Source organism: Pyricularia grisea (assembly GCF_004355905.1).
Source record: "Pyricularia grisea strain NI907 chromosome Unknown Pyricularia_grisea_NI907_Scaffold_2, whole genome shotgun sequence".
NCBI classification, from domain to species: domain Eukaryota; kingdom Fungi; phylum Ascomycota; class Sordariomycetes; order Magnaporthales; family Pyriculariaceae; genus Pyricularia; species Pyricularia grisea.
In genome coordinates this window covers 6,900,133-6,914,714 of record NW_022156717.1, presented here as the reverse complement: position 1 = coordinate 6,914,714, position 14,582 = coordinate 6,900,133, and the positions used below count along the sequence as shown (strand labels likewise).

Genomic DNA, 14,582 nt, shown 5'->3' with positions numbered 1-14,582 from the left:
ACAGATAGATTCTTATCGTCACCTCAAAAACGATATGGACAAGGACTCTGCAGGCCATCGTGCCCGCCTTGAATCCATATTCAACGGTGAGGACATCTTTGTGGACCCCAACACACTGGAACCCGATCAAGACGCTACCATGGACGGATGGAAGAGCCTCGCAGGGAACTCTAAAGAGACCAACTCAAGCAAAGCACAAAACATCTCGGCCAGGTCCAAAACCCAAGGCGGTACCGGCAATGAATCTAACAGCTCTGACGGACCGACTCTTCGCAAGACCCAGATGGCCAAGCAGCAGCAGCAGCCGAGATCTGGATATCGCCATATGTTGCGCGCCAAGAGGCCGAACACCAGCTCCAGCGACCTAGATGTCGACAATGTAATGGCAGAGGAGGTCAGGCGGACCCAAGACACGACTTGGACAGGATTGGGACAGGGTCAACTTGCGCCACGGGAGGAGTCGTTCACTTCTTGGTTACTTATTGAAAAGTACCCGGCCAACTTCATTGGAAACGGCAACCGGCCTGCAGCCTCCAAGTACTTTCAGACGCCGGCGATTTATAACAATCAGATTTGGGATTTTTACTACATTCAAAATCCGGATCCCGGAAGATTGCCTGTCCTGCTTGTTCCGACAAAACAGCTGCAGCATCTCCTCAACTATACCAACGCCGCCCTAGGTATCAACCTGACTATCCCCATCGGCATTAACGCCGATAAGTTCAGGGTCCGGTTCGGGCTGGGTGGTACACCCCGGCCTCGCTTTCTTGGACGAACAGCCAGCTTTGATGAATTTCTTGCCCTTCCAGACATTAAAACGCTTCGCGAAAATAACCCATTAAACGGCGTTACATCCCAAGCCCAGCAGCAGTTCCAGGAACTCATACATGGGCTGAGTAACGTTCAAACGTTCAAAAAGGGTGACGCAAAGAAAAAGAAACGAGCCATCCAGCGAGTTGCGGATCGTCAAAAATGGGGCTTGACTACCAAACGAGTACAGCGTTATCTAGGCCTTCGCCAGGGCAAGCAACAGTCTGTAGCCCAAGGATTACAGAATCTCACCTTGGGCAACTCTCGGGCAAAGCTTCCATCCAACATGAAGTTCGTCTGTGTCGACGTCGAGACTTATGAGCTGAATCACAACATAGTCACCGAGATCGGCATCGCTGAAATCGACACCTCCTCCCTCCGGGGCATACCAGCCGGGGACAAGTCCCAGAGTTGGTTCAACCTGATCCAGTCATACCACTACGTGATAAAGGAGAACTCGTGGGCCACGAACGGCCAGCATGTAGCAAACAACCAACAGAACTTCAACTTTGGACAGTCGCAACTGGTTCCCAAGGCAAAAATCGCCCAGCAAGTGGCTTCTCATCTTGGTATGCCCTCGTCGAGCTGGCCCGGTCATAGAGACGCCTGTACTGTGCTCGTTGGCCATGACATAATGGCCGATGTAGAGCATCTAGAGAAGATCAACTACGATGCGCGCAAAGTCCCCGACATTTTTGATGTGATCGACACAGCGCACATGTTTCAGCACTGGCGCCGGGAGCCCAATGCAACCAGGTTGAGTCGCGTTCTGGAAAGCCTAGAGATACGTCATCGGTATCTGCACAACGCCGGCAATGATGCTACGTACACTCTTCAGGCCATGCTGGCAATGGCCCAGGTGATCCGACAGGAGAGTTTTGATAGGGCCATGGGCAAGAAGATGTGAGTAGCCAACACGTACAACACGATCTTGATGCCAACTACAGTTGCTAAACAAACCATACACTCCGCAGCGAGCGACCTTTCCAAGAGAATGAGGTAGATGCTGAAGGCGGCTGGAGCTCCGACGAAGCGAATGACGGCGGCGATCCTGTTGGCTTGCCCCGTGCAAACGGATATGACTCGGCTTGATTACAGACTCTTTCTAGTGACAAGGGTTAAAGCTCTGTTCATCAGTCAACAATTACCAAGTGCCGTTGTTATTCGGGCGCCCAACTTTGACTCTTTTTTGGTGGAACAATAAGGAGGCTAATGCCTTAGCTGGGAGATGGTTCTAGTATTAAATCTATACAAGTCCAGCCAACGGGTCTCAGTAAAATGCAAGAGCCCGTCGTCTCCTCCGACTCCGAACGCCGTTGCCGTCATGATTGGGTTTGTTGATACAGTTTTGTGTTTTGATATTTCTACATTAGTACAGCCAATGCCTGATGGGCAGCAGTATTTATTTTGAAACAGCTTGTCGCTAAGAAGCCTGCTTTTCGAGTAGTTCCTTGGCCTCGTTGATTTTGGTGGCAAGGTAAGGGCTGCCGCCTCGATCGGGGTGGTTCAGCAGCATCAGTGTGCGGTGTGCCTTGCGCACTTTGTCTTTGGTGATGCTCCGCTCGCTGTTGAGAAGAGAACGTGTCAGTAAAGTTAATTTGTTTCTGTAAGCTGATTCCCTTCAGAGCCAACGGGCTCCCGAGAGTGAGTAAGTCGGGAGTCGTGTGGCACTCACTTTAGCGATAAAATCAACGAGGCTTCCTTCTGGTTCATCTTGGACTCGAAGCCGCCCTTGTAAAATGCCTTGCCCATGGCGCCCACACCACCTCGAGACCTTCGCAATGCGACATATCCTGCCCGACCCTAGAGCGGAACTATTGGTTAGTATTGATTGGGTTTATGAGTGCGCAACACCGAGATTCACGGAACCCCGGGAGACGGTAACAATCGTACAAGAAATGCTGCCACGGCAGCACCGGCGACGAGTCCAACTGTGGAGGCCATGATGAATGTATGCTTTTGTTGTGTACCGAGTGGTTGGGTACTTTCTGCAAGTGTGCTGGTATGTCCTTTGCGACGGCCTAAAATTGCGCTTTGCTGTTATGTGATGATGGCACCGAAGAATTTTGGTCAGTTCGGGAACTCCAAAGCGAGAGATTAGGTAGGGGTCGCGTCAACGGCGGAACAAATGTCGGGCGACATAGGGCGGCGCAGGCACCTCTGGTTGGTTCAAGATAAGATAACGACTCACTTCGGTTCCACCTGCGGCGGCGAAAAAAAGTTCAGCCCCACCAAAAAAAAGTCGGTGTTCGCGGGCGGCGGACCTTGGCTTGCTTCTGGTTTGGACGGCACAATAGTACAGCACTTGTTGTTCATATTCAAACAGCCCGGCATCCTCGAATCGCAAAGATGAGGTAAGAGATAGCATAGTCGTCACCGATTGCATGATGGACACACATGGACTATTGCTAATGGGGTTCTATTCAGGATCGAGACGTGCTATTTTTGTTCCAGGCCGGCCTACCCAGGCAAGGGCATACAGTTCGTGAGGAACGATGCCCGGGTGTTTCGGTTCTGCAGGAGTAAATGCCACAAGAACGTCAGTATCACCCTGTGCTCTGGATGACAGTATTGGGAGAAAAAAAAATTATATGGCTGAATGATAGATCGCTAACTCTTGGACGACTTGTCTCCCGGCGTACAGTTCAAGATGAAGCGCAACCCCCGCAAGCTCAAGTGGACAAAGGCCTTCCGCAAGGCGGCCGGCAAGGAGATGACGGTCGACTCGACGCTGCAGCTGGCGGCGCGACGCAACGTCCCTGTGCGCTACAACCGCGACCTCTTCCAAAAGACGCTCAAGGCCATGGACCGCATCGCCGAGATCCGGGCCCGCCGCGAGCGCGTCTTTTACAAGAAGCGCATGGCGGGCAAGCGCGAGCGCGAGGTCGCCGCCGCGCGCAAGCTCGTCGCCGAGAACGAGCACCTGCTCCCGCGCCTGCGCGGCTCCGAGAAGCGCCGCATCGCAGAGGAGCGCGGCATCACGGTCGAGGAGGTCGAGGAGATGTCGGTCGGGGAGATGGTCGAAAAGGCCAAGCTGTCCAAGAAGGCGGGCAAGAGCAAGCTCTTTGGCAAGGAGGTCCTGCGCCAGAGGGTACGGGCCGACGGTGGCGTCGACACCGTGGTGGAGAGGACGGTCGGCACCGCCGGCGAGGACGACGACGACGACGATGCCGAGTGGGGAAGCGACGCCGACGACGTGGATGGCATGGATACCGACTGAAAAGACTGACTCTAAAATTTCATCGCCGGCAAATACCTCCTTTTCTTTTGCCTGTGTCTATTGTTTCTACGGCGCTTTCGGAATTGTTTTCTCCCCGCGCTGACACGACCTGCAAGCGGGATTTTCTGTTGTTGAGTTTCGAGTGGGCATCATCGGCGTTTTTTTGGTATCAAAAGGGATATATCTTTGTGCAGCTTCGAAAAATATTACGAGGGAATAGTTTTGTCGACTTGAGGAAACCGCTGAAATTAGCAACTGTTCGGGTGTCGTTGGGAATCAGCCAGTGCTCGTCTTTGGGCGTGTTCAGCCAGGCGTACATGGGCCCGTTATAAATTTCACCACCAACCAATCATCACCACGGCATTATATTCTCCTCCACAAGTCAGGACGGGGAGAGACATAATGGGCGCAAGTTTCCATGTCGACCGTTCTTTGATATGGGTAGCTTCCATCCTGCCCTAAGATCTGATCTGCTGGCGAGTGGGTTATTCGACATTCTCGATACTCCTTGAGCGCTACACGTTCCCAAACGAGACAGACTGCCTCTATAATTTGTACATATTCCTGGTTTCCCACCTGAACATGCAGGAGTTTGTATTCACAAATGTGGCTTGAGGTTTGCGGTCGGAGATCAAGTATGGATTCGCTCAATACTGCCCATAGTATCATGTCTGCATGAGTAGGAATACAAAACAGCTCGGTTTTGGAAAGCAGAGAACTTCCGGTACATTCATATGTTGAAACTGCATAAGGAACCATGTACTTGGAGATATTGCTTCTTCGTTCGTTCGTTGGGAGCTATCACGACGTTCAGGACAGACAAGGCCTTATATATGTTGATATGTGTTTGCCGCACGGTCTCATTGTATATAACCCAGCTACTACTCCAGTCAACTATGTATACCCAATCCGATGACAACCGTATTTCAGTAATTATGATGTAGGCCTAGTTATTCATAGTTCATCAATCTTAAACCGGAATAGGGTTTCCGAAATGCTCACCGTATTCCCCACCACTACATAGTAGTTAACCCTGGCTCAGTAACAAATACCCAGGCAGTTGGGTCTTCTGTGTGTCATATATGGCAAGAATACGCATGATTACCCTGTACACAGGAGCAGTAGAAACCGGGGGATCGGGATACGGTGGGACCAAGACTATCCGTTTACTATGTAGATCTTTGAAGCATGACGAGGAATGAGATCAACAGTCACAGTGTGAAAGTAAAAACACTCAGTGCATCTGTGAACCTCTCTCATGATCGCTAGCGTAAGCACTTGTTCTCCGGAAGTACTTCAGTACTTGCCTGGTTATGGTGTCGGCTCCGCCGAAATCCCCGAACGGATAGGTCGCTCTTTTTTTCTTTTTCTCTGTGTCTGGCAAGTCTAGTACAACAACGCGGTTGGCACGGGATAGGTCGATCCAATTTCTAAGTGCAACAAGTTGCGATGACGAGGAAGCGAAATGCACACTGAAAACGTACTGTAGACACACAGGCAACAAGAATCAGGCACAAGGGAGCATATGCAAATGCAAGGTACAATTTAGCAGGAACAGACGCCAAATAAAAGTAAACCAGTCACGACGTGAGACTGGCGGGAATAGGAAATTAAAAAGTTGACTGAGCTGAGCGGAGAGAAGGAAAACCCCCCAAACCCCAAAGGTTGACATGCGTTGTTGTTCTTTTTGATTGGGGCAAACCATCTGTCGATCCCAAGAATCTAGGCCCTTCGATGCATTGCGTTGAACCACGACGTAAAACAATTACATGAAATACCACGCACGGCTGGAGAGGAGCCACCCCCAACGCAGATCAGTCGTCGGCGAGTTTTTTTATTGTTTTTATTTTGTTTACTGCATGTACACACGGTACCACCGTACGTACGGTAGATACCAAGAAATGACTTGCATAGCTAGTCTGCCTAGCAAAGCTGGGTAATTGTCATTTCCACATAACGAGGTCGATCTCGGCATAAAAAATTACCATGGTTTACTTCACACCTACCCAAGTTAGACAGACAGCCACCAATGCCCCATTGCAGTTTTTGCACTGTGGCTGAAAAATTGATCTCCAATCGCTTGCCTCCCTTTGGGAACCATCTTTGTGGCCATGGTACCCAAAGTACTCCGTATTGTTTGAGCATTTGGCGAATGTCCGTGCCGCTCGAACTACAGTACGGTAGTTCTAGCATCGATCGATGGGCGCCAGGAGGCATGTCCCCTGTCTGTCTGCCCAGCTCGGTCTACCGAACGAGGCAGCTTGAATTATGTAGTAATTACGTTTCCCTGAGCATTTGTTTCGCGTGGTTTAATGATTGGCCCATGGGGTTCCGGGCGGTTCGCTGGCCCGGCCTCTTCTCTTCACCCCTGCCCTCCACTGCCTGTTTGTTACTCTCCGTAATAGTACGAAGTACTTCATGACACGCAACAGAACAATAACCCGACTCCACTTTTCAGCAGGCCATAATATTGCGGCTGATATGGTCCGTTTAGAACAGGCCAAATAATGTTTGTATAAACACTTTGAAATGCAATTAAATAAACCATTGTTACCAACCGTTTTGAGTACCGGCCATCCGAACACCTGAAGTAAAATGGGCAAAACATTATGGGTAATTGTTTGACTTGCGAGGGCTTGGATCAGCTCTTTCCCGCAGCAATGCTGCCGCGGGTACCTGGCGGACAATGCATCCATGTTGCAATCCAAATGCTGGGGCATCTGTTGGCCACAACTACCACGACCCACTTCACTGGGAGAATTTTGATCTGATCCAAAAGTCACGGTAAAAGCTCTCCGACTGTGCACATCCTTGTCAACACTGTCCTAATCGTACCGTACAGCAAGACGGTGCTTAGCGGTCAGTACTTTAAGTACCTAGGTACTGTACGGTAGGTAGGTAGGTAGGTACGGAAATGTCTTGGTACCTAGGTAGGCTAATGCAGCGCTGCCCATCATGCCACAATATTGTACGTACGCGGGCAGTTATAAACTGACTGAGCTCTGGCAAGGGAGGAACCTCCGAAACTTCCGTACTAGAATTAGTCTCTCTAATGGCCGGCCGCGGTAAGCGAAAATCGGGCGACAAAGACAAAAAAAAAAAAAAAAAAAAAAAAAAAAAAAGTGGGTGTACATGACTGGTTTCGCGCCTGTTTGGGCTGGGACTTGTTGAAGCTGGCCTGAAGCGAAGTTTGTCCATGGTGCGCAAACCGGCCGTTTCCTCCAAGGAAAAGTATTTCCTGTTTCACAAATTTTATTACTGTATAAACACTTGGTATTCGTGCCTACATCCGAACTGATTTATGTCCCCAAAAGATGACAGTCCAGTAAAACAAGAGAAAAACGAATAAACAGAAATATGGCCATTGTGACGGAGGCCAGAAGAGTCCTAACGTTACAGCAATACCCGTAAAGTTTCTCCACTTCCCCATCAATCATCCATCCCGATGATCATCGATCAAATGGCCACCCGACAAGGATTGAGAATTCCATTTCGCTGCTTTGTACTGTACAGTACAGTATATATTTACGATAGAAAGCATTTGAGTAAACGGATGCGCAGTTACCATACAGTAGATTAGATTGCAATCAAACGACGGTCCAGGAAGGTCAACCAAACCAAGCTGCACAGCCTCAGCCAACAATAACTGTGTTTACTCCTCAAATCAGGCGGTCGACTAAACCCCTCACCGGCTGCCAGAGGCTGTGCTAATGCGGACAATGCAATGCTGATACTTGGGGGACTGCAACCGTCTCGCATCCTTTCGGCTGGGCTGGATAATGCCAAACGGGTAGCGACAGAAAGAGGGGTAGAACAAACAGGGACCAGAGGGATGAGGCAGAAAAAAAAAAGTTCGCGCTGATGTTTACTCCTGGGCTGAAGGGGGGAATCTTTGGTGTGTCCCAAAGGGCAACGCGTGACACATTCCAAACCGGGATTGGCTAGACTGATTTTCTCTAGTAAAAAAAAAAAAAAAAAAAAAGACAAAGAAGCTAGTCTCTAAGGTATGGTACAGTAGCATTACCGGGGGTATTGACTGATCTGCTTGTACGTCGTATCCAAAAGGGAGTTGAAAAAAAATCAAAATTGTGAACTTCAATGCAATACGGTACCTGACCAAGCCCGGGGCGACAAGTGGCCTATCCAGCAGATAGGGCCTTGTCGGTCGAAATGCAAAGCAGCAATCTCAAATGGGTCTTCTAAAGAGGGGAAGTGTGAGGGGGGCCGTTGTCGGTACAAAAGGCATAATCAAGATACGGAGTACGTGGTAGGTAGAACGCCATGGATCCGCAAAGAATCGACAGTGCCTGCAAGGTACTCTGACTGTACAGTATTAGAAAAGTCAATTAGGTAGGTATGTACGGTACCTTACTTTACTACTGTACCGTACTATGTACTGCTAATTCCCCCTCTCAGTCTATCCTAGCTTCACCTGGAGCTTTTCCTGTCAGCTAAGTTGTTTGAAGGGAAGAAAAAAAAAGGGATCGAGTTTGTTTGGGCTGCCGTCTCTCCATTCCACCCAAATGCGCTATGACAACCATGGGCGTATATTTATTCTTATTACTAACACCGTTTGATCTGTCTTTCTGTATCGCTTTCAATGTTATGTTGGGGACCAGTACAGTGGTACGGTACGGTACGGATATCTCACAGTTTGTATTCCCCACCTCCATCCAAATGTCCTTTTTGGGGTCCCCAAACATTTCACTGGTCAGTTGGCCTTTGTTCAAGTGGCAATAATAATCACACCAAATTTAATTGCTACAGTACTTCTAGTATTTGAGATTCCTCGTACCGCGTAGATGTTGCGTCGCCAGGTACACTGCCCTAAATCTTGTTACGTGGTGCACACAAAGCCGAACTCTGAAGCGCTGTGTACATCTCATCCTTGATTGGGCTCAACTTCTTTGTGTACTAAAATAAATCAACCCCCCCAGTCAGTCCCGGCTGGCCAGGTTAGCTTTGGGCAGGTCCATCCAAGGCATTCACTGTAGGCGAGGTACCTACCTGTAACTTGCTCGGTCCAGGTAGCGTTTTCCTGTGTGTCTCAAACCCACATTTTGGCTCTCTTTATCTCCTACTATTGGGCAGGTGCACCCACCCATCCACCCACGGACAAAGTCAAGGATGGACCGGCGCTTTTGATTTCATTGTGTCCCTCCGTAAAAGCCCTTGCTTCCGGGGGAGGAGCTGACTTTGGTTGGTCCCAAGTTCCATAATATTTTCTCAACCCGCATTGTGCTGCCACCACAATCCGATCTGCTACACCAAAAAAACCGAGAAATCAGATAACCAACGCTAGTGGTTCTTACTTTTTTGGACTTTTATTTTTTATTTTTTGGGGGGTTAATTTTTTTTTTGTTCCTCCTTCTTACAAACCTTCTCCTCTTGCCAAAAAAAGATCCTTCACCGCTTCTGCTGTTCATTTGCTTCAACTCTCTCTCGCGAATTGGAGCGCGAGGAGAGAGATTCTGGCCTACTTTCGTCCTGAGTGAATCATAGACAACCCCCGAGGTATCCACCCCTCGCTGTCCAACTTCGGCGATGGCCTCCTCAAAGGTACGAGAGATGCGTCGATCACTCCAGTGACTAGGCGGTTTAGAGGTGGTAGAGTTTCTTCAGGGCTCGAAGAGACCGTCGCGCCAACGGCGAGCTCCATGATTACGCGGCCACTTGTGCTTACGCGCCTCGTCCTCGTCACTCTCACCAGGAAATGCAAACTTCGAGGCCATTGACGCACCGCCCTCCGATCCCAACCACACAAAGCTCCGCTTCGTTGATCACTCGACAAACGCACACGAGAACTAATTCCTACTCGACTCTGAGCGCCTCTCTCAATGCTAGCCATCGCGTCACACGTCGGAAGAGCATGACGAGCTCGGCTGCCAATGCTGCAGCCGTTGCCGCAGCGCTCAGCGGAGCGGTCGAGTTGGTGGGAGACAAAACAACAGTGGGACCCGTTGCTATCAGTGGACGCCGTAACACCTTGACCAAGTCCGGCATCTCCCGCGCCATGTTGGCCGCAAGCCTCCCTACCGAACAGGCTGGCAGCCTTTCGGTCCCATCCAAGGAGGCCGACGTTCAGGTCAAGGAGGCTAACCTCGACACGTTGGAGAGTGCCATCGACGACGACCCGCTCGAGAGCCTTGCCGACGATCCCGAAACACCGTCGCAGGACGGCAGGATGCGTCGAGCTAGTGATGGCCAGCCCTTGGTAAAAGAGGGAGGCAGCAGGAAAATAAACCGAGTTGAGCTCCGTTGCGACAAGTGCGGCAAAGGATACAAGCATAGCAGTTGCCTAACTAAGCATTTGTTCGTGCCCCGTTCTCCACCCTACCCCACCCCTAGGTGTCGTCTGGCATGCGCGGCGGGCGAGGCAGCGACTTGCGGCACGGCGGCCGTATTCGTTGATTGTGTAGAAGGTGAAATATTGACTCGTATGCACCCCGTCCAGGTGGGAACACACTCCTGAATGGTCATATACCTCGAAGCTTTTGATATCGAAGCACCAGCAGGTACAACTTCTTGAAGCGGCCTCTGTGCTCGTAACCATGAACAACGTGCCAGAGACGACCACTCCTCCAGAACCAGCGAACGAGTACGCTAGCGATCGGGATTCTGTATCCCCGGCAGCTTCTGGCTACTCTGAACTGATGGATGGGCGCAGCTCGGCCGACACGACACCGCCGCCTCAGTTGGACGGCTCATATAATATAATATCGAAACGCTACAGCAACGGTAGTGGCTTTGGGCGGTCATACCAGTCGGCCGTTTCCGTCGCATCTCTGGCGAGCAGCGCCCCCAATGGACACGGGTTCGGCCATGGTGGCCACTTCCGCCAGCTGAGCCAGGAGCACCGCCCACCATCTTCGGGCAAAAATGCTACTGGCCAGGAGGATCAGGATCTCGCTGCTGCCGTTGAACTTCTTAGCTGCAGCTTCAACAGCAACAACGGCCGTCGTTCCGTGCACCTCCCTCCGGATGCCCCTCCGGTCCCACCACTTCCGGCACAGTACCTCGATCAGGCAGCCGGAGCAGGGTTCATCAACAGCTTTCCCAGGCACGCTCCTGAAAGCTTCCTCCGAGGATCTCGACTCGAAAGCCAGATGCGGCACCGAGGCGATGTCAACATGGAAGAGAGCGCTGATAGTATGATGGACGATGATGATGACGACTCGAGATACCGGGCTCGAAGCGACGATGATGATGATGGCGTGTTCGGTCGCATGGAAGTGGAATAGCGATACTGGTCGATCGATTTCTGCCGGAGTTCTTCGCATACGGAGTTCGGTAGTAACAGGCTAGGAGATTCGCTCTATTTTGTAAAAACCTATATTGAGCCTGGTTTCCAGGTGACTCGCCTTGACCCGAATTCTTGGCACCGAAGAGTGGACAGCCAGCTCCCTTTTGAAAGTATAGCGTGGGGAGCGACATGTTTCCATGAGGTTAAAGCAGGAGTCAACAGAGCGTCAACGAGCACCTAATCGGTACCGGGCATATACGCCCGTTTCAGGATTGAACCTAGAAAGGAAAAGAAAAAAAAATCAAACAAAATAAGAAACCAGCGTCTACGCTATGAAAACCTGCACTTGCAGATGGGTCTATGTGCTGTGAAATAGAGAGTTTGCAAACCACTTGATGAATCCACTGACAATCTGGGAGGCTCCATGATTTGTGGCGGCCAAAGTCTTCTGGCTTGGTATTTTAGCCAGAAACAAACCCATATTCGTCATTGAGGGAGACGATCATCCCTCAAGAGGAAACGGCCGAGATGGAAGAGGAAAGACGCCCGGGTAAACAGGATGGAAGGCAGATTTATGAGATCGGCAAGGTGGCCAAGCGGACTGTCCTCCAAGCCTTCGATCATCTACTCTCATCTCGTTGTGGTTGAGATCCAAAGTCGAGTGAACCGCACAACTTGGCCCAAATGTCTCGAGTGTACTCACACCAGTCGTTAGGTATAGATCCAGATACCAATTACTCTCTCAGATGTTGTTTTTGATGTTCAAAAAAGCTCGCTTGAAGGCAATTTGAATGTACAGATCATTAAAGATGATGGTGCTTCGAGGAAAGCCTTGTAGCTCCAGTGTATGTGTGAAGAAAAGTAGGCAGTTAGGCAAGTATGTAGGTGAGAAACTTTAATAGGGAAGATGGAAGTCTCTGTTCGGGAAAAGGAAGGGTCCTGGGGAAAATATAAAAAAGGGACCTTCCGAGGTTGGGCCCGCACTTTTGTAGTCCCATGCTGAGGCGAATTTTTTTTTTCTTCAAGTGTTGACCCTATCCACCCTGCTGCAAGTCCACAGTACACGCTTTAGATCTAGCGGTTTTCTCACCGCTGACCCCTTCCAAATTGGCCCGGTTTGAAGAGAAAAGCGGGACGCGTTGCAGAGAATCAGTCATGCTAGCAACTTGTAGTGGAATCACTGTATTGGATATATTTGATCTTCAAAAGTTGGAAAGAAAAAAATCTGTAATGTTTTGATGGTGCCCATTCGAGAAGGGAATGGATCGTGCGGACTACGCGTACCTGCTTTAAAGGTATGACCGTGCCAGGCCAGGCGATGTTTAGCTTGTTGTGCGGCTGTCAATTGGTGCCAGTCAGTCAGTCAGTCAGTCGTCTGGCCAATCGAGCTGTTGTTCCCCTCTTTTGGCAATTGGAGGATCACAACGACGTCACTGACATGGATTCTCCTCACACATTTTAGTTTGTGGCCAATGTACAGCAGAAAACACTTGGCTTCCCTTGAAGATCACTTTGAATTCACTGGGAAACTACGCGCATTATTACTTTTCCAAGGGTGATCTTCTTGGAATTTGGGTTCACATCATCGAAGAGTATAAGAATTACGGGCATTACTGGGCACAGCGCGCTGGTATAGTGTTGCAAGCACCTATCTAGACTTGCGAGAAGCAGCGCAAAAAAAAAAAAAAAAAAAAAAGCCTGTAGCTCACGAAACGCGTCAACCACTACTACTCAGCAACGCGACTAGTTGACATGTCTTCTCCAATTCGGGTCCCGACCGCCGCGGTCGAAAGCTCAGATGCGAACGGAGACTTGACGAGTCGCAAAGACGCGCGCCTGATGTTGGAGTCGACAGCGCGACAGAAGAACTCGCGCCTGCCGTCGACGCTTCGTTTTCCCCTGATCGTCGTGCTCAGTCTAGCATGGACGGCTGTCGGATATGGAAGCATAGCACAATGGACAAGCGACCAGCTCTTTTCCTTTTCGAAGTCGCTGTCGCGTACACAGGGCGTTTCGCTTTTGGCCTGGAGAGTGTAAGCAAGTTCGCACGTGTATGTACTCAGATCGGGTTTGGAAGCCTTCACTAACACTGCTTTTCTAAACCTCTTCAGGTTTGAACTGGCGATAGGATGGTTCGGCGACTACGATAGCCACGACCTCGCCGCACTGAGCGTTCTATCACATGGTCCGACTGTGAGTCCACACCCCCGCCACCGGGTACTAGAAAAAATGGCTGACTTGTTTCCTCTGTTGAAGCTCTACCTACTTTCCACTTTCTATAGAATGCAACCGTTGGCCGCAGCAACTTGCCTTTCGATCGATGTTCTATCCAACGTCGTGCCATTTGCGTTATTACGACCCCTGTCTGCGGCGCATCTGGCTGCGCCAAATGTCCCTAACCGAATTTTGCTGGTGGACAGGCCAATTCAGGCTTATACCGTCCTTATGGTATCAGCCGTCTACGCATTGACGCTGTCTTTCGCGTACGGTCCGTTTTTGAGGAGCATCCTACTACTAAAATTTACGGGCATTCCGTCGATTGAGCCATCCAAGACTCTCGAAGCTACTATCTGGACGATTGGTCTTTCGTTGGCCTTTGGGGTAGCTGCGCGTACGTTCATATTCTTACCAGCAGCCGCCACAGGACGTGTTGCGGAGGATGATATGCTTGAAAAGTTTGACCCCGTCTCTGCGACGTTAGGCGAGACGTTACTTTTCAACGCTTGGGGATTTACAGCGCAGACAAAGACCGTAATACTCCGAACCTTGGTGGTTACGTTTATCAGTGGCTGTCGAACTTTCCTGCAGTGTGGCTTAACGATCGCAGGGGTTGAATTCGCTGGAGCTGCCATGTATTCATTGGTCTGGGCTGTGGCTTCACTCTTTGCTGGCCTGGGATTGGGTCTTGTGGTGGAGTGACACATTTCGATTGCAAGTAGTTTATTACGGGCTTGGGGCATGGGCCTGTCTTTCAAAGGGCCCATAGCCCATGCTGAGTAAATTGTCGATGGTTTGATATCTCTTTTTTTGCTCGATTATTATCTCCACCGATAGGTAATTACAATGAAGAATTGTAGGCGCAGAGTTTGACACAGGAATTTAACTTAAAAGCTTGAAAAGTCTCCTATGAGGTTATGATGCTATTCCGTCTCTCTTGTTTCTTTTCTTTTTTTTCCCCCTTCCTACAGAGTACCTTCCTACTGTTCCTTTACCCCTCCCTTCTTTCTTAGCTGCCTGCCAAGCTAAGTAATCATGTTAAGAAATCTGGGTACGCATGCGGATGAAACGATATCTAGTGTCAAAATTAAA

At 50.0% G+C, this 14,582-nt stretch overlaps 5 protein-coding genes across 5 annotated transcripts; 4 read left to right on the top strand and 1 right to left on the bottom strand.

Moving 5' to 3' along the window:
• Window positions 1–34: 34 nt before the first annotated feature.
• Window positions 35–1,902, top strand: PgNI_04626 (uncharacterized protein; the record flags this gene model as incomplete). Its single annotated transcript, XM_031124670.1, has 2 exons — window positions 35–1,713; window positions 1,785–1,902. The coding sequence occupies 2 exons, from the start codon at window positions 35–37 to the stop codon at window positions 1,900–1,902; spliced, it is 1,797 nt and encodes a 598-aa protein (XP_030984252.1).
• A 331-nt stretch (window positions 1,903–2,233) lies between these two features.
• On the bottom strand, window positions 2,234–2,754 carry PgNI_04625 (uncharacterized protein; the record flags this gene model as incomplete). Its single annotated transcript, XM_031124669.1, has 3 exons — window positions 2,234–2,375; window positions 2,486–2,613; window positions 2,704–2,754. The coding sequence occupies 3 exons, from the start codon at window positions 2,752–2,754 to the stop codon at window positions 2,234–2,236; spliced, it is 321 nt and encodes a 106-aa protein (XP_030984253.1).
• A 347-nt stretch (window positions 2,755–3,101) lies between these two features.
• On the top strand, window positions 3,102–4,885 carry PgNI_04624 (uncharacterized protein). The gene is made up of 3 exons (XM_031124668.1): window positions 3,102–3,164; window positions 3,238–3,349; window positions 3,455–4,885. The coding sequence occupies exons 1-3, from the start codon at window positions 3,160–3,162 to the stop codon at window positions 4,028–4,030; spliced, it is 693 nt and encodes a 230-aa protein (XP_030984254.1). The 5' UTR covers window positions 3,102–3,159; the 3' UTR covers window positions 4,031–4,885.
• A 4,456-nt stretch (window positions 4,886–9,341) lies between these two features.
• Window positions 9,342–12,108, top strand: PgNI_04623 (uncharacterized protein). The gene is made up of 3 exons (XM_031124667.1): window positions 9,342–9,589; window positions 9,642–10,342; window positions 10,485–12,108. The coding sequence occupies exons 1-3, from the start codon at window positions 9,575–9,577 to the stop codon at window positions 11,269–11,271; spliced, it is 1,503 nt and encodes a 500-aa protein (XP_030984255.1). The 5' UTR covers window positions 9,342–9,574; the 3' UTR covers window positions 11,272–12,108.
• A 917-nt stretch (window positions 12,109–13,025) lies between these two features.
• Window positions 13,026–14,322, top strand: PgNI_04622 (uncharacterized protein; the record flags this gene model as incomplete). The annotated part of the gene is made up of 3 exons (XM_031124666.1): window positions 13,026–13,306; window positions 13,385–13,466; window positions 13,530–14,322. The coding sequence occupies 3 exons, from the start codon at window positions 13,026–13,028 to the stop codon at window positions 14,190–14,192; spliced, it is 1,026 nt and encodes a 341-aa protein (XP_030984256.1). The 3' UTR covers window positions 14,193–14,322.
• Between the last annotated feature and the right edge of the window lie 260 nt (window positions 14,323–14,582).

Excerpts from the sequence above, each read along its gene's own strand:
- PgNI_04624 (XM_031124668.1), top strand. Across the intron at positions 3,350-3,454 it reads GGAGTAAATGCCACAAGAAC|TTCAAGATGAAGCGCAACCC; the intron begins GTCAGTATCACC and ends CCCGGCGTACAG.
- PgNI_04623 (XM_031124667.1), top strand. Across the intron at positions 10,343-10,484 it reads AGTTGCCTAACTAAGCATTT|GTGGGAACACACTCCTGAAT; the intron begins GTTCGTGCCCCG and ends CACCCCGTCCAG.